Source organism: Rhinopithecus roxellana, chromosome 16 (genome assembly GCF_007565055.1).
Source record: "Rhinopithecus roxellana isolate Shanxi Qingling chromosome 16, ASM756505v1, whole genome shotgun sequence".
In the NCBI taxonomy this organism is placed as follows: Eukaryota; Metazoa; Chordata; class Mammalia; order Primates; family Cercopithecidae; genus Rhinopithecus; species Rhinopithecus roxellana.
This window is the reverse complement of record NC_044564.1, coordinates 17,317,207-17,343,474: the sequence shown is the minus strand read 5'-3', so window position 1 is coordinate 17,343,474 and position 26,268 is coordinate 17,317,207. Positions and strand designations below refer to the sequence as shown.

Genomic DNA, 26,268 nt, shown 5'->3' with positions numbered 1-26,268 from the left:
GGCGCGATCTCGGCTCACTGCAAGCTCCGCCTCCCGGGTTCACGCTATTCTCCTGTCTCCGCCTCCCCAGTAGCTGGGACTACAGGCGCCCACCACTACGCCCGGCTAGTTTTTTTTTTTGTATTTTTAGCAGAGATGGGGTTTCACCATGTTAGGCAGGATGGTCTCGATCTCCTGACCTCGTGATCCACCCACCTCGGCCTCCCAAAGTGCTGGGATTACAGGCGTGAGCCACCGCGCCCAGCCAATGTGACCAAGTTTTAAAGGCAAGTGTCCACAGTCAAAGAAGGAAGGAGGCACTGTGTTGAACTAAATGGGGCAGAGTCAAAATCCTGGGTTCTGGAACCGGCTTGGCCTCCAAGCAACCCGGCTTCCAAGCCTTAGTCCCACTTCTGCAAAGTAATGCTGGTTAATGAGATAATCTCCAAAGCTTTGAAGTAAGCTCTACTTGAGCTTCCACTTTCACAACTTCAAGGTCAACTCCGTACTTAGGAAAGACGATCCATGGCTTAAGAGAGGGCAACAGGCTTGCAAGATGAGGAGGTCCCGTTTCTGTCCAGGGAAAACATGCGGGCCAAAGACGTCTTTTTGTGTAGATAGAGTGAGTGACACTACTACAACTTTTTATTGTTTATTTGCTCATTTTGATGTCCACAGAGCCCAGGTTTCCCACAGCGGACATCCCCCTCCACATTATGGAAGCTTCTCCCTCTCCAGGTTGCTGGGGTGGGGCTATGTCTCCGTGGGTGCCACACACCCTTTAAAGCTGATATCCCCAGGCTTCACCCTCTCTTGCCTTTCACTTTTCATCTAAGCAAACTAGGCACAAAATATAGGTGATTCTGACCAATTCTGGGCATCTTATTTTCAAAGAAGCAATGGGGAAGTCACTTGGTGAATATGTGCCAGACCCAGTCCCGGACTCTTTCTATGCTTTATCGAATTTAACCCACACACCCTCCTTATGCAGAAGGTCCTCATAACAAGTTTCTGATAAGGAAACAGACTGGGAGAGGGTGAGTCATTTGCTCAAGGTCACTCAGCTAGCAAGTAGGAGAAGGAACATTTGAACCCAGGTCTCATACCATACAAATCACCCTGTTTCTTTTTTTTTTTTTTTTTTTTGAGACAGAGTCTTACTCTGTTGCCCAGGCTGGAGTGCAGTGGCGCAGTCTTGGTTCATTGCAACCTTCACCTCCCAGATTCAAGCAATTCTCCTGCCTCAGCCTCCCGAGTAGCTGGGATTACAGATGCATGCCACCAAGCTCGGCTAATTTTTGTATTTTTAGTAGAGATGGGGTCTCTCTTTTTTTTTTTTTTTTGAGACGGAGTCTCGCTCTGTTGCCCAGGCTGGAGTGCAGTGGCTAGACTACAAGCTCCGCCTCCCGGGTTTACGCCATTCTCCTGCCTCAGCCTCCCAAGTAGCTGGGACTACAGGCGCCCGCCACCTCGCCCGGCTACCTTTTTGTATTTTTTAGTAGAGACGGGGTTTCACCATGTTAGCCAGGATGGTCTCGATCTCCTGACCTCATGATCCGCCCGTCTCGGCCTCCCAAAGTGCTGGGATTACAGGCTTGAGCCACCGCGCCCGGCCAAGATGAGGTTTCTACATGTTGGCCAGATGGTCTTGAACTCCTGACCTCAGGTGATCCGCCCACTTCAGCCTCCCAAAGTGCTGGGATTACAGGCATGAACCACTCATTTAAAGTATACAATTCAGTGGTTCTCAGTATCTTCACAGATATGTGCAACCATCACTCCAGTCAACTTGAGAATATTTTCATCACCTCAAAAAGAAACCTCATCTCTCTTATCACCTTCCTATCTTTCTACCTGCCAGTACCCTACTCCCAGGTAGGCAAGCACTTCTCAATTTTCTATCTCTATAGACTTCTCCATTCTGGACTTTCACCTAAATGGAACATACAGTGCATGATCTTTGTGACTGGCTTTTTTTTTTTTTTTTTTGAGACGGAGTTTCGCTCTGTGGCCCAGGCTGGAGTGCAGTGGCCAGATCTCAGCTCACTGCAAGCTCTGCCTCCCAGGTTTACGCCATTCTCCCGCCTCAGCCTCCCGAGTAGCTGGGACTACAGGCACCCGCCACCTCGCCCGGCTAGTTTTTTTTGTATTTTTTAGTAGAGACGGGGTTTCACCGTGTTAGCCAGGATGGTCTGGATCTCCCGACCTCGTGATCCGCCCGTCTCGGCCTCCCAAAGTGCTGGGATTACAGGCTTGAGCCACCGCGCCCGGCCTGTGACTGGCTTTTTTCACTCAGTGTAACATTTCCGAGGAAAGTCTGTACTATAAACCCCATGGGTTATTGTCTCAGCTAAGGGAACTGTAAGAGGTATGGACAGAACATCATGTGAGAAGTGCATGATGATACCTCTTTTTAGCAGCAGCAGAGATTACAGGAAGATAAGACCACAGATTTCAGATAAAGGACCCTTGGATCACTTTTCTGTCTTGCTCCTGAAAGTACACATGGGGCAATGGGCAGCAGCAGATACAAGATTTCAGTCTGACATGACAGAGAACTCAGTGACTCCAATTAGGTCCACAACAGAAAGGGGAGATGACCATATGCAAGGGATGCTCCGGGAGAGCTTATCCCCATGTTGGGTGGAAGGCTGGCTAGTGACCATCATGGCCCGTGACCCTTCCAAGACTTAATTGTATGGTTCTGCCAAATTCACATTACTATAATTAATGGTTAAAAATAAAAAGTGGCCGGGCGCGGTGGCTCAAGCCTGTAATCCCAGCACTTTGGGAGGCCGAGGCGGGCGGATCACAAGGTCAGGAGGTCGAGACCATCCTGGCTAACACAGTGAAACCCCGTCTCCACTTAAAAAAAATACAAAAAATTAGCCGGGCGAGATGGCGGGCGCCTGTAGTCCCAGCTACTTGGAAGGCTGAGGCAGGAGAATGGCGTGGACCCGGGAGGCGGAGCTTGCAGTGAGGTGAGATCCGGCCACTGCACTCCAGCCTGGGCGACAGAGCGAGACTCCGTCTCAAAAAAAAAAAAATAAAAAAATAAAATAAAAATAAAAAGTTAGGCTGGGCGTGGTGGCTCATGCCCGTAATCTTAACACTTTGGGAGGCCAAGGCAAGAGGATCACTTGCATTCAGGAGTTTGAGACCAGCCTGAGCAACATGGGAAAATGCTGTGTCTACAAAAAATACAAAAATTAGCTGGGCATGGTGGTGCATACCTGTAATCCCAGCTACCTGGGAGGCTAAGTGGGAGGATCCCTTGAGCCTGGGAGGTCAAGAGTTGTGATAAGCTGTGATTGTACCACTGCATGCCAGCCTGGGTGACAGAACAAGATCCTGTTTCAAATAATACGTAAATAATAAAAAGTTGGCTGCCGGGCACATGTCATCAAGACCCCTAAGGCTGTGTCACAGGCACAATAAAGTAAAATAAAAAGTTGGCTGGGTACAGTGGCGTAGGTCTGTAATCCCAGCACTTTGGGAAGCCGAGATGAAAGGATTGCTTGAGCCCAGGAATTCAAGAGTCAGCTGGAATAGGCATGAATACCAGCGAAATATTTGTTTCTATCATTCCCTTGTGGGGATGTGGGACTTCAACAAGTAATAACTATTCTTTTTTTTTTTTTTTTTTTGAGGCAGAGTCTTGTACTGTCACCCAGGCTGGAGTGCAGTGGTGCAATTTTGGCTCACTGCAACCTCCGCCTCCAGGATTCAAGTGATTCTCCTGCCTCAGCTTCCTGAGTAGCTGGGATTACTGGTGCCCACCACAACACCTGGCCAGTTTTTGTATTTTTAGTAGAGACAGGGTTTCAACATGTTGGCCAGGCTAGTCTCGAACTCTTGACCTCAGGCAATCTGCCCGCCTCAGTCTCCCAAAGCGCTGAGATTAACAGGCATGAGTTGCCACACTCAACCCCTCATTAAAAAAAATTTTTTTTTTATTTTATAAAAAACAGAGATGGGGTCTTGCTATGTTGCCCAGGCTGGTCTTAAACTCCTGAGCTCAAGCAATCCACCCACCTTGGCCTCCCAAAGTACTAGGATTACAGGCGTGAGCCTTTGCATCTGGCCAGTAATAATTCTTGGAACATCAAAAAAATTCATCCAGTTGAAGCTCCAGATCAGACAGGCTTGTGCTCTCTCACTCTCTATTTATATCTATTTTGAGACAGGGTCTTGTTCTGTTACCCAGGCTGAAGTGCAGTGCCACAGTCTCTGCTCACTGCAACCTCAGCCTCCCAGGCTCAAGTGATCCTCCTGCCCCAGCCTCCCAAGTAGCTAGACTACAGGCGTGGGCCACTATGCCCAGCTAATTTTGTTGTTGTTGTTGTTTTTGAGATGAAGTCTCACTCTGTCTCCAAGGCTGGAGTGCAGTGGTATGATCTCGGCTCACTGCAACCTCTGCCGTCCAGGTTCAAGTAATTCTCCCTCAGCCTCCCAAGTAACTGGGACTACAGAAAGGCATGCGCCACCACGCCTGGCTAAGTTTTATATTTTTAGTAGAGACAGGGTTTCACCATGTTGGCCAGGCTGGTCTCGAACTCTTCACTTCAAGTGATCCGCCTGCCTCAGCCTCCCAAAGTGCTGAGATTACAGGCATGAGCCACTGTGACCGGCCAATTTTTGTATTTATTGTAGAGACAGGGTTTCACCAAGTTGCCCAGGCTGGTCTCAAACTCCTGGGTGCAAGCCATCTGTCCACGTCAGCCTCATAAAGTGCTAGGATTATAGGCATGAGTCATTGTGGCCAGCTTCATATATTCTTTTTTTTTTTTTTCTTTTGAGACAGAGTCTGGCTCTGTCGACCAGGCACGTGTCAGCACAATCTCGGTTCACTGCAACCTCCGTCTCCCGGGCTCAAGCAATTCTCCTGCCTCAGCCTCCCGAGTAGCTGGGATTACAGGTGTATGCTACCACGTCTGGCTAATTTTTGTATTCTTAATAGAGACAGGGTTTCACCATGTTGGCCAGGCTGGTCGTGAACTCCTGACCTCAGGTAATCCACCCGCCTCAGCCTCCCAAAGTGCTGGGATTACAGATGTGAGCCACCGCGCCTGGCCCTGTTCTTATTTGTTACTTGGTTTTAGGATCAGGGTATGGGACTGCATCTTTCCAAATATCAACTCATTTAAAAAAAAAAAATCTTCTCAGCTGGGCATGGTGGCTCACACCTGTAATCCCAGCACTTTGGGAGGCTGAAGCGGGCGGATTGCCTGAGGTCAGGAGTTCGAGACCAGTCTGGCCAACATGGTGAAACCCCGTTTCTACTAAAAATACAAAAAAATTAGCCTGGCGTGGTGGCGTGCGCCTGTAATCTCAGCTACTTGGGAGGCTAAGGCAGGGGAATTGCTTGAACCAGGGAGGTGAAGGTTGCAGTGAGCTGAGATTGCGCCACTGCACTCTAGCCTGGGCGACAGAGCAAGACTCCGTCTCAAAAAGAAAAAAAAAAAATCTTCTCAAGAACAAGCATGGTGGCTCATGCCTGTAATCCCAGCTACATGGGAGGCTGAGGCAGAGAATTGCTTGAGCCCGGGAGGTGGAGGTCTCATTGAGCTGAGATCACGCCACTGTACTCCAGCCTGGGTGACAGAGCAAGACTCTGTCTTGGAAAAAAAAAAAATACTCTAGTTGACTTGATGATTATGACTTTGAGCCAGGGACCGATTATGCAACAATATAACACAATTAGTTTAATACATGAATTTAATCCAATCTGCGAAAAGCCTCTTTCTTTTCTTAAAGGGCCATTACATTATAGCAAATAATGTCTATCTCTTGGAAAGGAGCTTTCTTCTGTAGACTATCTTATCTAAGTCTGGCTCTTTTGATAAACATCCACAAATGGCCAAACATTTAAAAGGTATAGAGTTCAACAGTCTGTCTGATTAAGCAATACCAACTTGACATTACTGATCTCCATTTAATAATTTCAAGTCAATAGGGATTGCCTCATGTGCACTGCTCAGGTCAGGGAGAGAAACGGGAGTGGATTCTTGTTCTTTGACAGGGTCAACTGTGGATAATCTTGAAACCTATACTTTGGGAGCAAGATATGTGGTTCTAAATGATCTCGCCTTCTCTTTCTCAAGTTCCCCCAAAAGAACTTGAGAATTCTCTTCATGTTCCTGAAAAGAACTGCGTTAAGGAGGAGAGGAGCAGGAATCAGAAGATGGTTCCAATTCCTTCTCTGGTCCAATTGCCTAGCGATCAAATGTCTTTGACATTGTTCCATTGTCTTTTTGAACGTTGTTCCTTCCCTAGTAAAATGGAGTAAAAATCGTTTCACTGACTTGCTTACTTCACAGGTTTTTGTGAGGCTCAAACGAGATGGTGTGGATGCCAGTCTCTAAATGAGCAAACTGCAGCTCAACTAGAACCTCACCTGCAATAAACACCAGCCCCTTACAAGAGCCCAAAAGCCTCAGCTGAAGAGACAACTGTTTACATGTACCACAGCTTGCTTTCTTCCTCTAACTGGCTGCCTGAGCTCTAACCTATGTTTTAAATTTGTTTTAAGACACAGATTTTATTTGGTCACATGAAAATGCCTTAAATAGGCAATCTATAATTAGTTCTGGCTGAGTCTCATCTCCCAAAGTCACTACTGTTGTCGTCATCTTTTTGCTTTCTTCTTTAATGAACTCTTCCCTTTTTTTGTCCCAGAACAAGCTTCTCGCTTACATGCCCTTTACAAAGAAAATTTCCCTGGCTGGCTGCCATCGGTTTCTCTGCCCACTTCCATTTTAAGCAGTTTTTTATGAGTGTCCCATCTCTTCTCAAACAAAGGCAGATGGCAAAACTTGCTGGTTTACTTTTAAAGAAAACTTGACCCACACTGTTATAAGCTAAGAAGAGGCTTTGTGAAGTCACATGGCCTGGATTTACCCATCACCCTCTGATAAGCACTCACAGCTGATTCCTTTGCAAACCCAAGCATCTCACACTGGTTTCATATGGGCCATAGGAAGCGCCTTCCAAAGTCTGATGTGTTCTTCAACATCTATTCCCATGGCAGATGACCCATTTTGACCCAAAGGGCCCCAGAGTTCTCTTTCGGCTCCTGCTAGCTCTGCAAAGCCACAGCACTGCTTTTTCTGTAGGCAGTTAATACTAATGCTAATTCAACAGGAAGTGGTACGGGGGCACAAGAGGCAGGGTGTCTTCCTGTTGCCCAGTTATTTACAAAAAGGCAGATCTTCTCTCCAATACTTCAAACATTCCCCACAGGACTAACATGTGCTCCTTTACAGGTAATGAGCTAATAAATTATTTCTGATCTCAAAGCTGTATAACAACTGAATTTGTTCAAAAGCTAAAAAAGTTGTAGAAATACAGTCTATACTGCCCAGTGCAGCTGCTCAGGCCTATAATCCCTGAACTTTGGGAGGCCGAGGTGAGTAGATTACTTGAGGTCAGGAGTTCGAGACTAGCCTGGCCAACATGGTGAAATTCCTTCTCTACTAATAATACAAAAATTAGCCGGGCATGGTGGCAGGTGCCTGTAATCCCAGCTACTCAGGAAGCTGAGGCAGGAGAATTGCTTGAACCCAGGAGGCAGAGGTTTCAGTGAGATCACACCACTGTACTCCAGCCTGGGTGACAGAGCGAGACTCCAACTCAAAAAAAAAAAAAAAAAAAAAAAAAAAAATAGACCAGGCACAGTGGCTCACACCTATAATCCCAGCACTTTGGGAGGCCGAGGTGGGCAGATCATCTGACGTCAGGAGTCTGAGACCAGCCTGGCCAACATGGTGAAACCCCGTTTCGACTAAAAATACAAAAAAAAAAATAAAAAATTAGCCGGGTGTGGTGGCGCACACCTGTAGTCCCAGCGTGCCTGTAGTCGGAAGGAGGCTGAGGCAGGAGAATCACTTGAACCCAGGAGGAGAAGGCTGCAGTGAGCTGAGACCGAGACCGTGTCATTGCACTCCCGCTTGGGCAACAAAAGTGAAACTCCATCTCAGAAAAGTAATAATAATAATAATAGATAAATAAATGAAATACACTGTATACTAAACCCACACACCAAAAGAATAAAGAAGAAATGCTTCGTATCATGGAACTTATATCTGTCACAGAGTCAAAGATTTTAGAGCCAAAGTGACCCCAAGGGGCTAGGCTCTCTGGTTAATAAGTTTTCTTTCAAAACCAGAAAGAAAAATGATCACTTTCTCCTTATTTGCCCCGAGAAATTCACCACTAAAAAAACGGATTAGGATCAATATCAGATGTGCCTCGAATCTCGAGAACACTGTGACTATAGTTGAGGCACAAAGCATGGGATAAACATTTAACATGCTCCCACAGCCAGATGTTCTCAATGTGCCTGGCAGCAATGCCAAGTGGGTAGGTTTGAAACAGAAACCCTCTGGGTTTAGCCTTCCTATCTTTTCTTTCTTTCTTTTTTTTTTTTTTGAGATGGAGTTTCACTCTCGTTGCCCAGGCTGGAGTGCAATGGCGCAATCTCCGCTCATCGCAACCTCCACCTCCCGGGTTCAAGCGATTCTCCTGCCTCAGCCTCCCAAGTAGCTGGGACTACAGGCACCCGCCACCTTGCCCGGCTAGTTTTTTGTATTTTTTAGTAGAGACGGGGTTTCACCGTGTTAGCCAGGATGGTCTCGATCTCCTGACCTTGTGATCCGCCCGCCTCGGCCTCCCAAAGTGCTGGGATTACAGGCGTGAGCCACCGCGCCCGGCCCAATTTTGTAGTTTTAGTAGAGACGGGGTTTCTCCATTGTTGGTCAGGCTGGTCTCTAACTCCCAACCTCAGGTGATCCACCCGGCTTGGCCTGCCAGGAAGTGCTGGGATTACAGGCGTGAGCCACTGTGCCCAGCCAGCCATTCTATCTTTTCAAGTGAGTATTCATCAGATACATACAGAAAATCTCTAGTTCACAATACTATTTTGTGTAAAACTGACTGGAAACTTTTTTTTTTTTTTAAACTAGTCTCTAGCCGGGTGCAGTGGCTCACGCCTGTAATCCCAACACTCTGGGAGGCCGAGGCAGGTGGATCACCTGAGGTTAGGAGCCCGAGACCAACCTGGCCAACATGGTGAAAGCCCGTCTCTACTAAAAATACAAAAATTAGCTGTGTATGGTGGCATGTGCCTGTAATCCCAGTTACTGGGGAGGCTGAGGCAGAAGAATCTCTTGCGCCCAGGAGGCGGAGGCTGCAGTGAGCTGAGATCGCACCACTACACTCCAGCCTGGGAGACAGAACCAGACTCTGTCTCGAAAGAAACAAAAAAAACCTTGTCTCTGAATCTCTTGGACTTAACGATTCTATGTTGCGTAGTGTTACTCTTGGTCCTCCTAGGCTGATCCTAATAGTTACGGCTCAACACCTTGGATGTTGATCCAATAATCTTGAACATGAGTTAACAACACCTATGTACACCCACCCAACAAATTGGTTTAATTCATTGGCGGTTTACCAGATTCTTTTCATACTTGGCTGTGAGATTCTCTAATTGTCGTGTGTACAAATAGACCAAACTAACTCAGCAGAGAAACAGGTTCTTAGGTAAAGTACTCAGGAGTCCTCTTCCAGGTTGTAAATCAGGCTAAGCCACAGTAAATGAAATACTTGGGAAAATGGCAGCTACACCTGCCAAGTCAGACTGAAGGGGAAGAGACAGAAGGGAAAGAAACAGCCTCTGCTCTGAGGTTCTCATACGGAAAGGCCAGCACTTCTCTTCCTGGCAGGCCCAGGGATGACCATTTCTCTGCGCCCCCATTCCCACACCTCGGTCAAGAGCCCACAACAGTAACAATCTCGCTTTGACTTTCAGAAAAAAAAAAATTCCTCCAGATTCTTTCACTTCATCCACACTCTAACCCGCAGGGATCACGATCCCATTTTCTGGATAAACAGGGCAATGGGGATGAGCCTAAACCATGAGAACTGTCAGTCTTCACCGCCCACGTCCACACGGATCAGCCTGAAACCCCAATACCAATTTTTTTTTCAACTCCCACATGCTCCTGAGAGGAACCAGATCAGGGCCCACGGCTGGCATGGAAACATGAGGGAAAGGAGGGGGTGCTGCTGGGGACCGATGGATGAACCTATCCATGGGTGAAGGGAGCGTCCAGCTTGGCCTCGAGGTCAGGAGGTGACAAAGGCACACTCCTGAGCCTTTTATTCTGGGGAAAGCCCGGGCAAGAAAGGGCTTTTCGCCCATCAGAAAGCCCAGATGGTGCCCACCTGTGTCCACGAAGAACGGGACTCAAGCTCCCAAAGAAGTCAGGAAGGAGCCCCACTCCCACCAGGGCACAAGTGGGGTGTCCCTCAGTGAGTCAGGGTGCATCCTTCCTCTGGACAGTGGGGGTCCCGCCCAGCCCAAGGGGCGTCCCCCGAGACCTGTCACCAGCGGCCCAGACCTGTCACCCGGCCCTCGAGGGGCTCCCTCCCCGCCGGTGCTGAGGATGCGCGCAGCCTACCTGGAGCTCGCCCTCCGTGCGGTGCAGTCCCAGGCGCCGCAGCCCCACCGCCAGGTCGTTGACACACAGGCCGCCGTCTCGGTTGACGTCGAGCGTCTGAAAGAGTCTCCACAGGCGCAGCCGGTGGTCCGGGTCCCCGCAGATAGCGCCGCCGCAGGGGTCCCCCACGGACGCCGGCGACGAGGCAGACGAAGAGGCGGCGGCGGCGGCGTCCGGCGGCGGGGAGGCCACACAGCGGCACAACACACTGCTCACCATCGGGTGCGAGGCAGGGGCTCCGGACGCTGGCGGGGGCTGGGGCGGCGGGCCGGAGGCGACCGTGCGGAAGGCACGCCAGGCGTTCTGGAGCTGCGAGCGCGGGCTCTGAGACGCCGGCAAGCTGGCGGGAGGGGCGACTTCCAGGAGCCCCGCCCCTCCGCGCCCCGCCTCACCGGCCACGCCCCTGGCGCACCGAAGGCCAGTCACAGGCTCGGATGGAGAGCCGGGAGGGGCGGAGCCTGCCTAAGGGCAGCCCACACCGCCCCGGACTACCCGGATCAATGCGGTGGGCTGGGTCACCCTGTTCCGCCTGGGGCCGATTCAAACTGAGGGAGGCGGGGATTGGCTGAGCCGGGGGGGGGGGGGCAAGAGAGAGAAAATCACGCAGCGATAGGCAGGAATCTTGTGATTGGCAGGCGGAAGGCCCCGTGTCCAGTTTCCATTGATGTACTAACTCTGTTTAGACTGCAGGATCTTAAGGATGGGAGGAGCGGTCGTGTACGCAGAGATCGTAGCCTCCGGTGGGAAATAGGATTTGTGTGAGAGCATTTATGAACTGCAGTTGCGGGGCAGAGTTTGTGCCCGTGGGAGGAATTTAAAATTGACTCATGGCTCACGGCCGAAAGCACGAAGTATCCCCAGGAAGCAGGGTTTTGGTAATCTAACTCCCTAAACCACCAATAAAATAGCTGAATTTAACGGCTTAATCGTCTTAATACTGATAATTGAACGACAGAATGATTTTCCAATGGAAGTGAATAAAGGTTAGGTGGGCGGGGCGCTCTGGGCGACAGACACAATTTTAAACCAATGATCAGGCGAATTACAGTAAGTGGGCGGGCTCTGTAGCTGAGCGACAGACCGAAAGAACCAGTGATCGACGTGATATTTGAGCCTCTACCAACCGGGAAGGCGGGTTCTCCCGGAGAAGCGCTGGGAGGCGGGAAGAGGGGAAGTGGGCGGATCTCCGCACACCTCGGCGGAAGAGGCAGATTCAGGAAGCCATTACGCCGCTGGCTGGCAGCTGCCGGGCCGGTTGGGGCTGGGCCCTACGCACTTTGCGTAGCGAGGGGGGTTACCAAAGGCCTAGTGCTTGGCCTCGAGCAAGCCTGGCCTATCCCCTGTAGGGGGTGGGTGAGGGGCGAGGCTGAGGAAGAAGAGAAGGGGAATTGGGGCGCTTGAGGGGATTATAATTTCTTTAAAAAGAGGGGAGGGGAGAGGCCATGGCCGTCCCAGCCAAGAAGAGGAAGATGAACTTCTCGGAGCGGGAGGTGGAGATCATCGTGGAGGAGCTGGAGCTGAAGAAGCACCTGCTGGTGAACCACTTCAACGCCGGGGTCCCCCTGGCCGCCAAGAGCGCGGCCTGGCACGGCATCCTGAGAAGGGTCAACGCCGTGGCCACCTGCCGCAGGGAGCTGCCTGAAGTCAAGAAGAAGTGGTCTGACCTCAAGACCGAGGTCCGTCGCAAGGTTGCCCAGGTCCGGGCCGCCGTGGAGGGTGGTGAGGCGCCGGGGTCCACTGAGGAGGACGGAGCTGGGGGGCCTGGGGCAGGCGGTGGCAGTGGCGGCGGTGGCCCAGCTGTAGCCCCAGTGCTGCTGACCCCCATGCAACAACGTATCTGCAACCTGCTGGGCGAGGCCACCATCATCAGCCTGCCCAGCACCACAGAGATCCACCCTGTGGCCCTCGGACCCTCGGCCACCGCAGCCGCAGCCACGGTCACCCTGACACAGAGTGAGTGACCTCTCCTGCCCAGGCGGCGTGCATAAGTGGGAAGGGTCAGCAAGCTCTGGGGTGGCCTGGGGAAGGTTGGCTGCCAAGGGTCAGAGGTCAGATGGGGGTCTTGGAAGACCATGAGGCCTTCCAAGAGCAGCACCCCAGACAGAAGTGATCTTGCTCTCTTTGGGACTTCCTCAGCACGTGGGCTGGACTTCTGATGTGCTGGATAGTTCACCACTGAGCATTGCCACCATGTTTGTCCATGACTTACCTCCACTTACCGAACTGGGTGGTCCTTGAAGACAAGAGACCGTGTCTGTATCCCCACAGGATTTTCACAGGGCTCAGCTTGTAGTAGACAGCTAGGCCATATTTGTTGAAAAAATTGATGGGAATGATACTGCCCAAGTGAGACAACGATTCTGGATTCTGTTTTCAGTGCGGGGGATCTTTGATCAGGTGCTGCTTGGGAGCCTTATGGTTCCTGGTGTTAATCTACTCCATTCATTCATTCATTCATTCATCAAACATTAGCACTTATTCTGTACCAAACCCTGTGCTGGGCACTGGTATTACCAAGTTGTCTAAAATACAGGCCAGTTATATTCTAGTAGGATAGAGATGACACATATAGAAATAGCTTCACCATCAGTTGGGAAAATCTAAGGCCCCGGAAGAGGAAGGGGGCTTCTTGGTGGCGTGGGGATACATAGCTGACATTGGCATTGAAGGGTGGAGGAGCTTGACCTCTCCCACATGTGTGGAGGCCCAAACAGCCCAGCTAGGATCCTTTCCAAGGTTCTCAGCTAGGAATGACAACAGAGCTAACTTTGGTTGGATTTTTTAGTTCAAAGAAGGATTTGTACCCGTGACTGTTACCTCTGCTCATTTGTGATAGCTGTGAGCTGGATCATTCAGTGATTCTCAGTGGGGGTTGGGAGAGTTGGGTGGATGTGTGAGTGCAATGCGTATTTCCTTGCAATGCGTATTTCTCAAGAATACACTGGGTTGGGGTAAGGGGGACAAACACGGGTCCAAGTCAGATGCTGCTCTGGAACAGGAAGGATAAACGTTTAAGTATCCCATTGACCCAGATGATGAGAGACAGGGAGACATTGACTGGGCACTTAAGCTACCGCTGCTCCATTCCCACCTCCTTTTCTGCTTAACTACAGGGGCCTAGGAAGTCAAGTCAAAGCATCAAAGGACCGGGCACAGTGGCTCACTCCTGTAATCCCAGCACTTTGGGAGGCTGAGGTGGGCGGATCACTTGAGGTCCGGAGCTCGAGACCAGCCTGGCCAATATGGTGAAACCCCGTCTCTACTAAAAATACAAAAATTACCCAGGCTTGGAGGCGGGCACCTGTAGTCCCAGCTACTCGGGAGGATCTCTTGAACCCGGGAGGCGGAGGTTGCAGTGAGCCGAGATCGTGCCACTGAACTCCAACCTGGGTGACAGGGCAAAGAGCAAAATGCCGACTCAAAAACAACAAAATAAAACAGAAAGCATCAAAGGAGGTAGGACTAATGTGGCTGCAAAGAGCATGTGTAGAGTCCCACCCAAGATGCCGGCTTCACTGGTACCACAGAGAGCATATGACTCAGCCTCTGGGGTGCCTTTCTTTTTTTTTTTTTTTTTTTTTTTTTTGTGAAACAGAGTCTCGCTCTTATTGCCCAGGCTGGAGTGCAATGGCACGATCTCGGCTCACTGCAACCTCCGTCTCCTAGGTTAAAGTGATTCTCCTGCCTCAGCCTCCCAAGTAGCTGGGATTACAGGCATGCGCCACCACGCCTGGCTAATTTTGTATTTTTAATAGAGACGGCGTTTCTCCATGTTGGTCAGGCTGGTCTCGAACTCCTAACTTCAGGTGATCCACCCACCTCGGCCTCCCAAAGTGCTGGGATTACAGGTGTGAGCCACTGCGCCCGGCAGGGGGTGCCTTTCCTAGTGAGGAGCAGCCCAGCGTGAAAGTCAGGAGCACGTCGGGCTCTGCTGTTAGGGAGACCTGGGTTTGCCTCTTGGCTCTGCTGAATAAGCTCTGTGACCTCAGCAAGTCATTCTACATTTATTGGTCTGTTTTCTCATTTCTGGAAGATGAAGATGACAGCACCGACCTCTTGGTGTCATTTTGAGGATTTGTTGAGCTAATGAGTACAAAGTGCCTGACATGTAGTAGTTGCTCTAAAAGTTTAGCTAGTATTATGATCAACATCCTTGCTTTTGCCAGATCCAGGGCTGGCCCTTTGATTAACAAGTAGATTAAGATTCTGAACCCCTTAGATTCTAGATTTATACCTGAATAGCTATACAGCCAGGGGAGGCCTGGATTCCCCTTTATGTCCCTCCAGGACAGGATTTTATGGCCTCTTCTCCACCCTATACAGCCAGCTGTATTCCTTCCAGAAAGTGACCTCCCTTGGCCTCTGTTCTTTCTACCCTGCAGTCCCCACAGAGACTACCTATCACACGCTGGAGGAGGGCGTGGTGGAGTACTGCACGGCTGAGGCGCCCCCGCCGCTGCCACCGGAGGCCCCCGTGGACATGATGGCCCAGCATGCAGACACATCGGTCAAGCCGCAAGCGCTCAAGAGCCGCATTGCTCTCAACTCCGCCAAGCTGATACAGGAGCAGCGGGTCACCAACCTGCATGTGAAGGAGATCGCACAGCACCTAGAGCAGCAAAACGACCTACTGCAGATGATCCGCCGCTCCCAAGAAGTACAGGCCTGTGCCCAGGAGCGCCAGGCCCAGGCCATGGAGGGCACACAGGCTGCCCTGAGCGTCCTCATCCAGGTCCTCCGGCCCATGATCAAAGATTTCCGCCGCTACCTGCAGAGCAACACAGCTAACCCGGCCCCCACCTCTGACCCTGGGCAGGTGGCCCAGAATGGGCAGCCAGACAGCATCATCCAGTGAGGGCAGGCGTCAGGCCAGCCTTCTGCCATGATGGGATGAAAACTCCATGGTCTTGTAAGTGGGTCCTGTGATTGGCCTTGGCCTTAGGCCGGCCATGTGCACAGCTCCCTCTTTAATAAACGCTTAGGGGTTGCACTGTTTTTGAGAAGAGGAATTTGTTGGGCTCCCGGGACCCAAACTCTTACTCCCCCTACTTGAGCTGCCTTGCTAAGACCCAGAAGATTGGTTAGCTGGGGGTCACAGGTGCATGTGATGGGACACGTGTTGTCATGACCCCGGGCTTGTGACATGACCCAGCCTTGGTCTTGGACAACTGTAAGGAACAACACAGCGGGCTGTCACTGGGGGCTGTCGCCCAGCCTGGGTCTCTCCTGAGCTGCCCTACCCCAGGTGCCATCCTTTCGAGTAGGGTAATGTCACTGGTGCTGGCAGTTGAGCAATAATATCTTCCTCCCTTGGGAGGCAGTGTGACTTTGCCTGAGGAGGAAACCCCGCCCTTTTCTCCTTCTCACTGTGCCTCAGTTCTCAGGGGACTCCAATGACTGTTGTACTCTCCTCTGACCCCACCCCAGGCACAGTGCAAGGCCCTTGTTAGGTACTGCACTGGGACGCCTCCGTAATACGTGCAGTGTGCAGCCAGTCTGGCTCAGGAATACTGTGTGTGGTGAGGACGGTTTGGCCACTCTCTGGATTTCCACAGCATCTCTGGGTAGCCCTTTGGTGGTTTGCCCCTAGAGCTTTTGACTCAGTTCAAGCTTTGGATGCTGTAAATTTTCGAGAAAGCCAACTAGCGTGGAAGCTTGCTGCCCCACTGCAGTGGGTCTGAGTGACCTGTTGGCTTTGTGCGGAGGCTTGCTTCCAGCCAATTGTATTTGTTCTGTGTGTGAACCCCTCCTAGGAAGGCCTCCACGAGGGCCGCCCTGTGGCCACACCCTTCCTCCTCTGCTGACTCCACATTTCCAAAATTCAGCAAAAAAAGCCCTGCTGAGCATCACACGCTGGACTCTTCCCCTGCCACACCCCTCAGTGCCTCCTGTTCTCTAGAGACTCTCTGAGTGGCTGAGTGAATCCAAAGCCATGATTGACCCTGAATGTAGGAGGAGGAAGAGGCGAAGCTGACCTAAGAAGTGGGACCCTGGCCGGGCGCGGTGGCTCAAGCCTGTAATCCCAGCACTTTGGGAGGCCGAGGCGGGTGGATCACGAGGTCAGGAGATTGAGACCCTCCTGGCCAACGTGGTGAAACCCCGTCTCTACGAAAAATACAAAAATTAGCCGGGCGTGGTGGTGTGCACCTGTAATTCCAGCTACTCAGGAGGCTGAGGCAGGAGAATTGCTTGAACCCAGGAGGCGGAGGTTGCAGTGAGCCTAGATCGCGCCACTGCACTCCAGCCTGGCGACAAAGCGAGACTCCATCTCAAAACACACACACCAGCAATGGGACCCTTTGGATTCTGTGCTCAGGGAAGAGCAGGGAGAGCCTTGGAGTGCTGAAGGAGGTGCTGTTCCCTGTTCCATTTTACACTTTCTCTTCTGACATGTCTGTAAGGATTTTACCCAGATGCCATTTGTCTGTTTCATTTTCAGACTTACCATCAATTACCAAGGCCCTTACATCTCCCCAGATCGTTTCCCAAGTTTGCCGATTTGCTGCCGGTGCCTCAGCCACATGTGACCAATGGTTACAACTCAGGGCTCCAGACCTCAGCTAAAAAGTGAAGACGCCGCCCTCCTGGGCACGAACGTTCAGAATGCTCAGCTTCTCTATTGTGACCACAGGAAAGTGGCCCTGAAGATGCACCGAAGACAGTTTGGAAGTGACTGCTGTACTGTCAGCCTCTCTGTGGAGGCATTCGTGCAGTGCCAGCTAAAAGGGAGGTGAAGGGGGATATCGGACCCATCGAGGGAGTTGCTGGAAGAAGGAAAGCTCTTCTCAGTGTGGTTGGAGAACAGCAGCCCAGTAGCTTGGACGCCTCCACTCTGTGCAGTCTGATGGCCCCAGCAAGGTCACTGCAGGGACTTCCCAAGGATTCGGTTTGGTTTTTTTCTGGGGTTGGAAATCTGAGCCAATATTGTGTCTGTTCCATTTGGGTATGAAGAGGAAGTCTGGATCACTTAAACTGACTAGTTATTTCCAGGTCATAATTTTAAATTAAAGACATATCACTTTTTTTATATGTACATCTCTGTGTCTTTATTGGTTATATATAGAAGAGAACAAGGACTGGCAGACGATGGCTCACAAACTGAATCAGGCTCACCACCTATTTTTATAAATAAAATTTTATTGGAACACAACCACACCCATTCATTTATGAACCTATGGCTTTTTTTTTTTTTTTTTTTTTTTTTTTTAACCACCAAAGCAAGAGTTGAGTAGTTACAGAGACATCTGGCCCACAAAGCCAAAGGTATTTACTCTCTGGCCCATTTACAGTAGAAATCAGTCTATTCCTGGTTTAAGGCAGTGTTTGGGACTCTGAAGAATTACCTGAGGCAGGCACTGTGGCTCATGCCTGTAATCCCAGCACTTTGGGAGGCTGAGGTGGGTGGATCATGAGGTCAGGAGTTTGAGGCCAGTCTGACCAACATGGTGAAACCCTATCTCTCTTAAAAATACAAAAATTAGCTGGGTGTGGTGGCACATAACTGTAATCCCAGCTACTCAGGAGGCTGCAGGAGGAGAATCGCTTGAACCTGGAAGACGGAGGTTGCAGTGAGCCGAGATCATGCCATTGCACTCCAGCCTGGGTGACAGAGCAAGATTCAATCTCAAAAAAAAAAAAAAAAGAATTACCTGAGGCATTTGTTAAATGTACCCAATCCCAGGTCTCACTCAAAACCTGGAGGGAGGACTCTTAAGACTATGCATTGTAAACAAGCCCTCAGTAATCCCGATACTTTCTGAAGGTTAAGAAATTTTTTTTTTCTTTTTTTTTTAAACACAGGATCTGGCCGGGCGTGGTGGCTCATGCCTATAATCCCAGCATTTTGGGAGGCCGAGGCAGGCAGATCACGAGGTCAGGAGTTCGAGACCACCATGGCCAACATGGTGAAACCCCATCTGTACTAAAAATACTAAAAATTAGCTGGGTGTGGTGGCGGGCACCTGTAATCCCAGCTACTTGGGAGGCTAAGGCAGGAGAATCGCTTGAACCCAGGAGACTGAGGTTGCAGTGAACTGAGATCACACCATTGCACTCCAGCCTGGGCAACAAGAAACTCCATCTCAAAAAAAAAAAAAAAAAAAAAGACAGGATCTTGGCCAGTTGGCGGTGGCTCATGCCTGTAATCCCAGCACTTTGGGAGGCTGAGGTGAGTGGATCACCTAAAGTCAGGAGTTCGAGACCAGCCTGACCAACATGGAGAAACCCTGTCTCTACTAAAAATGCAAAAATTAGCTGGGCGTGGTGCCACATGCCTGTAATCCCAGCTACTGGGGAGGCTGAGGCAGGAGAATTGCTTGAACCTGGGAGGCTGAGATCACACCACTACACTCCAGCCTGGGCAACAAGAGCGAAACTCTGTCTCAAAAAACAATAACATGGTCTCACTCTGTCACCTAGGCTGGAGTGCAGTGGCAGGATCACAGCTCACTGCAGCCTTGACCTCCGTGGCTCAATTGATCCTCCCACCTCTGCCTATCAAGTAGCTGGGACTACAGGCATGTGCCACCATACTCAGCTAATTTTATTTTCTTTCTTTTTTTTTTTTTTTTTTTTTTAAGAGAAGAGGTTTCACCATGTTGCCCAAGCTGGCCTACAACTCCTGGGCTCAAACGATCCTTTTGCCTCTGCCTCCCAAAGTGTTGGGATTATCGCTCTGAGCCACTACTCCAGGCCGGTTAAGAACCTTGGCTCAGAGACTGGAGGACTTAAACTCTGCTGGAATCCGGATCCTGCACCAAGGATGACTGCTTCTCTGGATTTTCTGCTGAACAGTTGGGAAGTCCTGCCAACCAGGATACTCCTTTAAATAAGACTGGCCTTCCTTCTGGAGGGATCTCAGTATTCCTGGGCATAGCTATCACTCTCACCAGTATTTTGTAACAATAAAAACCAACAATTATTGAACCCCTAGTCTATTGAGACCTTATAAGCATTATCTCATTGACTCCTTGCAACAGCCCCAGGAAGTTGGCACTAACATTGTTCTGTTTGCAGGTGAGGACACTGAGAATCAAGAGAGGTTTAAAAATTTGCCTGAAGTGTCCCACAGCTACCTTATTACCCAGTGTAGCCCATGCTGTTAGCTACTGTTCTTAACTACTCTGACCTTGCTGCCAGTAAGATTTGAGGTTACCTAGAGATGATTTGAGCCTGACCTGACCCAGAGGAGTGTTTAGCTCAAATGAGGCCTAGAGGCAGCTTGTGTTAGTATTCTTTTTTTTTTTTTTTTTTTTAGACAGACTCATGCTCTGTCGCCAGACTGGAGTGCTGTGGCGCAATCTCGGCTCACTGCAACCTCTGATTCCCTGGTTCAAGCGATTCTTCTGCCTCAGCCTCCCAAACCTTTTATATTTTAAACCCTTTTGATAGCCTTTTGGAAAGGTATGCTTTGTAAACTGTTTTAGGTGAGAGTACTTTCTTTTTTTGTTTGTCTTGAGACAAGTTCTCGCTCTGTCGCCTAGGCTGGAGTGCAGTGGCACAATCATGGCTCACTGTAGCCTCGACCTCCTGGGCTCGAGAGATCTTTCCACCTCAGTCTCCCTGGTAGCTGGGACCACAGGAGCACATCACATGCCCAGCTAATTTTTGTATTTTTTTGTCGGGACTGGGTTTTGCCATGTCAGCCAGGGTAGTCCCGAATTCCTGGGCTCAAGTCATCCTCCCGCCTCGGCCTCTTAAAGTGCGGGGATTACGGTGCGAGCCATGGCATCCGGCCAGTTCTTTCTTCAATAATGTTTGCCCAACAGATCCACAAGGCAGTGCTGGGAATAGCTCGTGCTCAACAAATACAGCTGCTGTCATCATTACAGTGACCGATAATCTGAAGTGGTCACTATCGAGTCTTGATGTCACAATGGGAGCTTTGTGGTTTGAATGGGATTACAAAGGATGTGACCCTGGAACTAGAAGGTGGCAGGGGCACAGAAAGCAGAGTGGGAAGGACTTAAGCCTGACTGGGGACGTGGGAACCAAGGCCAGTATAGGGAAGAGGCCTCCGCCGGGAGGCTGTGAGTGCAATTTCTCTGAAAGAGGCGGGTGCGCGAGTCAGAGACTGCTGAGCTGTCCCCTTACCTTAGTCCATGAAGACAACAGGCTACAGTGAAAGTAACAGTGAAGCCTGTAATAGCTTACTATGATGGCGTAAGCAAGAGGAGAAAACACCACTCCCCTTATGTTCCATTTTTTTCCCCACAGGACAGCGCCAGGTAAGGGTGAGATATATTACACATGGGGGTGTCTTCTCACTGCTGAGGGAATTCTCAGGAAAAAAAAGACTCCTGCTGTTTTATGGACCTGGTGCGAGTCAGAGTGGGACAAGAGGGAGAAGGGCTAGGAGTGGAAAATTACTGATAGGAAAGTGTGTTCAAGATTCCTTGCACTGTTTTTGCTTGTGTAATCCCAGCACTTTGGGAGGCCGAATCAGGAGAATCTCTTGAGCCCAGGAGTTTGAGACCAGCCTCAGCAACATGACAAAAACCTGTCTCTACCCAGAAAAAAAATAAAAAAATAAAAAAAGAGGGAAATACAAAAATTAGGCCAGGCACAGTGGCTCACACCTGCAATCCCAGCAATTTGGGAGACCAAGGAAGGTGGATCACTTGAGGTCAGGAGTTCGAGACCAGCCTGGCCAACATGGTAAAACCCCATCTCTACTAAAAATACAAAACTTAGCTGGGAGTGGTGGTAGGGGCCTATAATCCCAGCTACTCAGGAGGCTGAGGCAGGAGAATCGCTTTAGCCCAGGAGGCAGAGGTTGCAGTGAGCTGAGATCGCACCACTGCACTCCAGCCCGAGTGTACTCCTGACGGAGAGCGAGACTCCGTCTCCAAAAAAAAGAAAAAAGAAAGAAAGAAAAGAGGCAGCTGCCTCTTCCTGCCACCCCACTGAGGCCTGCCAGGCTCAGCCTTTGTCATTGCTTCTGGCTGGGCCTGAGAGATCGCATGTAGGCTTGTGGCCAGGAGCCAGGTTCCTCACAAGTAAGTGTTGGAACTTCTGAGTCCTCCTGTCTCTAACTTCCTGACTGTGCTCTGGGATGGGATTATTTAATTTCTCTAAAAGTCCTCCTCTGAAAAGAAGGATGAGTGAAGTCAACAAGCTGTTGCTCACAGAACACGGAACACAGTGCAGGACACACAGTAGCTGCTTGCTTCAGTTGTCTTTGCTGTGTAACAAACCAACTTGAAACTTAGTGGCTGAAAACAATGATCTTTTATTTGCTCATGATTTTGCAATTTGATCAGGTCCCAGAGGGAACAGCTTGTCCATTTCTCAGTGGCAGCTGGACCTGCCCCACTGGGGCTGGGACTCTACCCCTAAGACGGCTCACTCACATGCCTTGCTTGGAAATCTCCCTGAAGTGCCTCCCTGACCCTTGCAGAAATTCTAGACAAATCAGTCGAGGTTCTCGGAGGGTGCAAAGGAGTGCCTGCTGGGAGGAACTGGCAGGGACAAACCCAGGCCTTTTGGTTAGAGATGATGAACTAACTTCAGTATGGAGGTTTACAAAGGGAGATGTGGTTCTCAAAATGGTCTGTCCGGCGGCAGGGCCCTAGAGGCTGTGCCAGAATGTGCTGGTTCCCTGTCCCACTTCTTCCCCTGCCCAGCTCCTGGGTAGCCTTCAGGGCTCTGCTTGGACGTTGTTTCCTCAAGAGGCCTTTTTCCAGCTCCCACCGGTCCAGGCTAGCTCTCCCTGCTGCCCACGCCCATGGCCCCCTGGAGGTCTTCTCTCTCTCATCCTAGGTGGAGTTGCCCCTTCCCTTCCCTCCGCTCTCCCCTCCCCTCCTCCCTTCTCCTCCCTTCCCTCCCCTCCCCCCTTGCCTTCCCCTCCTCCCCTCCTCCCCTCGTCTTTTCCCCTCCCCTCCCCTTCCCTTCCCTTCCTTTCCTCTCTCTCCCTCTCTCTCTTTTTAGAGAGAGTCTCACTCTGTTGCCCAGGCTGGAGTGCATTGGTGCGGTCTCGGCTCACTGCAACCTCCGCCTCAGCGATTTCTTCAAGCGATTCTCCTGCCTCAGTCTCCTGAGTAGCTGGGATTACAGGCATGCACCACCACGCCCAGCTAATTTTGTATTTTTAGTAGAGACAGGGTTTCTCTATGTTGGTCAGGCTGATCTAGAACTCCCAACCTCAGGTGATCCGCCCACCTCGGCCTCCCAAAGTGTTGGGATTACAGGCATGAGCCACCATACCCAGCCTATTTAGTTTTTTAGACAAAGTCTCACTCTGTCGCCCAGGCTAGAGTGCAGTGGCGCGATCTTGGCTCACTGCAACTTTCGCCTTCCAGGTTCAAGCGATTCTCCTGCCTCAGCCTCCTGAGTAGCTGGAATTACAGGCGCTCGCCACCATGTCTGGCTAATCTTTGTATTTTTAGTAGAGATGGTGGTTTCACCATGGTGGCCAGGCTGGTCTCGAACTCCTGACCTCAAGTGATTCACCCGCCTTGGCCTCCTAAAGTGTTGGGATTACAGGCGTGAGCCACCGTGCCCGGCTGAGTTGCTTGTTTCCCTCACTGGTTGATCTTTGGCTCTGGGACTTTGTCCATCTTGCTCCCTACTGTAGTGGAACTCCGGGAGAGGCACTTTCATTCCCAGCTACACAAGCTGGACACTTGGATGCCTTCCTTGGTCCCATCCACTGTCTCTCTTCTCACATCTTGTTCTGAAGATGCTCTTCCTTCCTCCCCCACTCCCACGTTCTCTCTCACCCATGATACCCACAGCAGCCTCCTTACTGGCCTCCTGCCTCCAGGCCCTGCTGAGGTCTTCTGAGGCCCTTCCGAGGTCTTCAGAAGCAAATCTACTCATGCTACGCCCCGTTCCATCCTTCAATTACATCCCTTAACTCCCGGGATAAACTATCAGCTCCTTAACGTGACCTGTCGCCACTTCCCTCCTTATACTCTGCATTCCAGTCACATCGAGAAAGTTTACTTCCTTAAAAATATTGGCCTCTTCAAGATCGTGCCACTGCATTCCAGCCTGAGCGACAGAGCGAGACTCCATCTTAAAAAACAAAACAAAACCATATATATATATGTATATATATACACACATATGGCTCTTTTCCTTTTGTTTTGGAAACAAGGTCTTGCTCTGTTGCCCAGGCTTGAGTGCAGTATGACAATCTCGGCTCACTGCAACTTCTGCTTCCCTGGAATCAGCGATTTTCCTGCCTCAGCCTCCTGAGTACCTGGGACTACAGGCACACACCACCACACCTATCTAATTTTTTGTATTTTTAGTAGAGATGGGGTTTGCCATGTTCCAGGCCGGTCTCAAACTCCTGACCTCAAGCGATCTGCCTGCGTCGACCTCCCAAACTACTGGGATTACAGGTGTGAGCCACTGCGCCCGGCCCAGGCTCTTTTTCTAGCTTCCAAACCTTTCCCTTTGCTGTTATTTAGAACAACTTTCTCCCTCATTACTTTCCTAATTCCTGTTCACCCCTCACATCCAGCACGGATCTCATCACTTTCTATAGGGAAGTTCGTTGGGTCACACCCGGTCTGTGTTTCCTCTCACGTGTTTATGCACACACATGTAATCGTAGGTTTAAATGTCTGTGTCCTGCTACAGGAGGGTTTCTCAATCCCAACATGATTAACATTTTGGGCTGTATATACTTTTTTTTTTGAGACGGAGTCTCACTCTGTCACCCAAGCTAGAGTGCAGTGGCTTGATCGCGGCTCACTGCAAGCTCCAACTCCTGGGTTCATGCCATTCTCCTGCCTCAGCCTCCTATGTAGCTGGGACTACAGGCACCTGCCACCACACCAGGCTAATTTTTTTTTTTTTTTTTTTTTTTGAGACGGAGTCTCGCTCTGTCGCCCAGGCTGGAGTGCAGTGGCCGGATATCAGCTCACTGCAAGCTCCGCCTCCCGGGTTTACGCCATTCTCCTGCCTCAGCCTCCCGAGTAGCTGGGACTATAGGCGCCCGCCACCTCGCCCGGCTAGTTTTTTGTATTTTTTAGTAGAGACGGGGTTTCACCCTGTTAGCCAGGATGGTCTCGATCTCCTGACCTCGTGATCCGCCCGTCTCGGCCTCCCAAAGTGCTGGGATTACAGGCTTGAGCCACCGCGCCCGGCCAATTTTTTTTTTTTTTTTTGTATTTTTAGTAGAGACGGGGTTTCTCCGTGTTAGCCAGGATGGTCTCCATCTCCTGATCTCGTGATCCGCCTGCCTCGGCCTCCCAAAGTGCTGCGATTACAGGCATGAGCCACCGTGCCCGGCCACTTTTTTTTTTTTTTTGAGATAGAGTTTCACTTTTGTTGCCCAGGCTGGAGTGCAATGGCATGATCTCGGCTCACCACAACCTCTGCCTCCCGGGTTCAAGTGATTCTCTTGCCTCAGCCTCCACAGTAGCTGGGTTTACAGGCATGCGCCACCACACCCAGCTAATTTTGTATTTTTAGTAGAGATGGGGTTTCTCCATGTTGGTCAGACTGATCTCAAACTCCTGACCTCAGGTGATCCGCCCGCCTCAGCCTCCCAAAGTGCTGGGATTACAGGCGTGAGCCACTGCGCCCGGCTGGATACACTTCTTATTGCCAGGGCTGTCCTGTTCACTGTAGGATGGCTAGCAGCATTCCTGGTCTCTATACACATGATGCCAGGAGTAACCAGTCCCCGCTCCAGGATTTATTTATTTATTTATTTATTTATTTATTTATTTATTTATTTATTGAGATTGAGTCTCACTGTGTTGCCCAGGCTGGAGTGTAATGGTGTAATCTCAGCTCACTGCAACCTTTGCCTCCTGGGTTCAAGTGAGTCTCCTGCAGCCTCCCAAGTAGCTGGGACTACAGGCATGTGCCACCACGGCCAGCTAATTTTTGTATTTTTAGTAGAGACAGGGTTTCATCAAGTTGGCCAGGGTGGTCTTGAACTCTTGACCTCAGGTGATCCACCCACCTTTGCCTCCCAAAATGCTGGGATTACAGGAACAAGCCACCGCGCCCGGCCCCTCCAGTTGTGACAATCAGAATATATTCAGACATTGCCCAATGTTCCGTGGAGGGTGGGGGTGTGGGCAAGATCACACCAGTTTTGCCAGCTGTTCTACAAAGACAACATCTGTTTTATTCCCACTTTTCGAGTGCATAGCACAGTCCCTGAGTAGAGAATTTAATATACCTTTTATTGTGATGTCAGTTGCATTGAACGCTGACAGTCTTCGTGTAAGCCGTTTTGCATTTCCACATTTGAGACAGGAAGAGACTAAAGAGCCAAAACTCACCTGATGCCACAGGTTTTGTAAGTGGCAGAACTGGGGGTCCGCCCCAGGTGTTCCTGGCTGCACAGCTGCCTTTGTGAGTCAACCTCCTATGACAGCGTGAGCATGAATCAGCCTTCCAAAGCTGTTCCTGTCCCTGGACCTGGGACAGGTGGATCGGGAGCCCCACCCAGAGTAGCCCAGCCCCATCTTGGTGCTGTGACCTTGGGGAAGTCCCATCTCCCTCGCACGTCCATAGTGCTGCCAATTCCCCACCTGTGTGGCCTCTGAGGGCTGATGAGAAGACTCAGTGAATCAGTGAAGGCCATAAATGGTGTGAGGAACTGCACACAGGTGAGGAGGAGCCCCAGAGCCCTACACAGGACCTGGCCTGAAGACAGCAGGAAGGGCCCCACCTGGGGACCCATCACTGACTGCGCAGCTCTCCGAGGATTCAGCCAATCCCAGCAGCATAAACTCAACTGCCTGCAGCCTACAGCCATTCAGGCAAAAATCCCTAGGCTCAGACAAGGGTCCCAAGCTTGCTCCTGCAGGAGGCCAGT

The 26,268-nt window shown here is 50.5% G+C and overlaps 2 protein-coding genes across 4 annotated transcripts in view; one reads left to right on the top strand and one right to left on the bottom strand.

The window, feature by feature from the left end:
- SLC25A25 (solute carrier family 25 member 25) overlaps positions 1-10,818 on the bottom strand; it is a 43,054-nt gene extending 32,236 nt beyond the window's left edge. The window contains exon 1 of the mRNA XM_010367810.2: positions 10,440-10,818. Within this exon, the coding sequence (XP_010366112.1) occupies positions 10,440-10,697 (258 nt within the window). The 5' untranslated portion in view covers positions 10,698-10,818. The remainder of the gene's footprint in view (positions 1-10,439) is intronic.
- An 856-nt stretch (positions 10,819-11,674) lies between these two features.
- NAIF1 (nuclear apoptosis inducing factor 1) lies at positions 11,675-17,503 on the top strand. 3 transcript variants are annotated; one of them, XR_748472.2, is made up of 3 exons: positions 11,675-12,431; positions 14,861-15,387; positions 16,918-17,503. XR_748472.2 is itself a non-coding variant. In XM_010367813.2 (2 exons), the coding sequence occupies exons 1-2, from the start codon at positions 11,921-11,923 to the stop codon at positions 15,331-15,333; spliced, it is 984 nt and encodes a 327-aa protein (XP_010366115.1). In that variant the 5' UTR covers positions 11,675-11,920; the 3' UTR covers positions 15,334-17,503. The 3 variants fall into 3 exon arrangements, 1 of the variants encoding a protein (XP_010366115.1); XR_748471.2 differs by having other exon boundaries at positions 11,702-12,431; positions 14,861-16,829; XM_010367813.2 differs by having other exon boundaries at positions 14,861-17,503.
- The last annotated feature ends 8,765 nt before the right edge of the window (positions 17,504-26,268 follow it).

Coding starts and splice junctions, on each gene's coding strand:
- NAIF1 (XM_010367813.2), top strand. CDS start 11,921: ATGGCCGTCCCAGCCAAGAAGAGGAAGATGAACTTCTCGGAGCGGGAG. Junction 12,432..14,860: donor CACGGTCACCCTGACACAGA/GTGAGTGACCTC, acceptor TCTACCCTGCAG/TCCCCACAGAGACTACCTAT.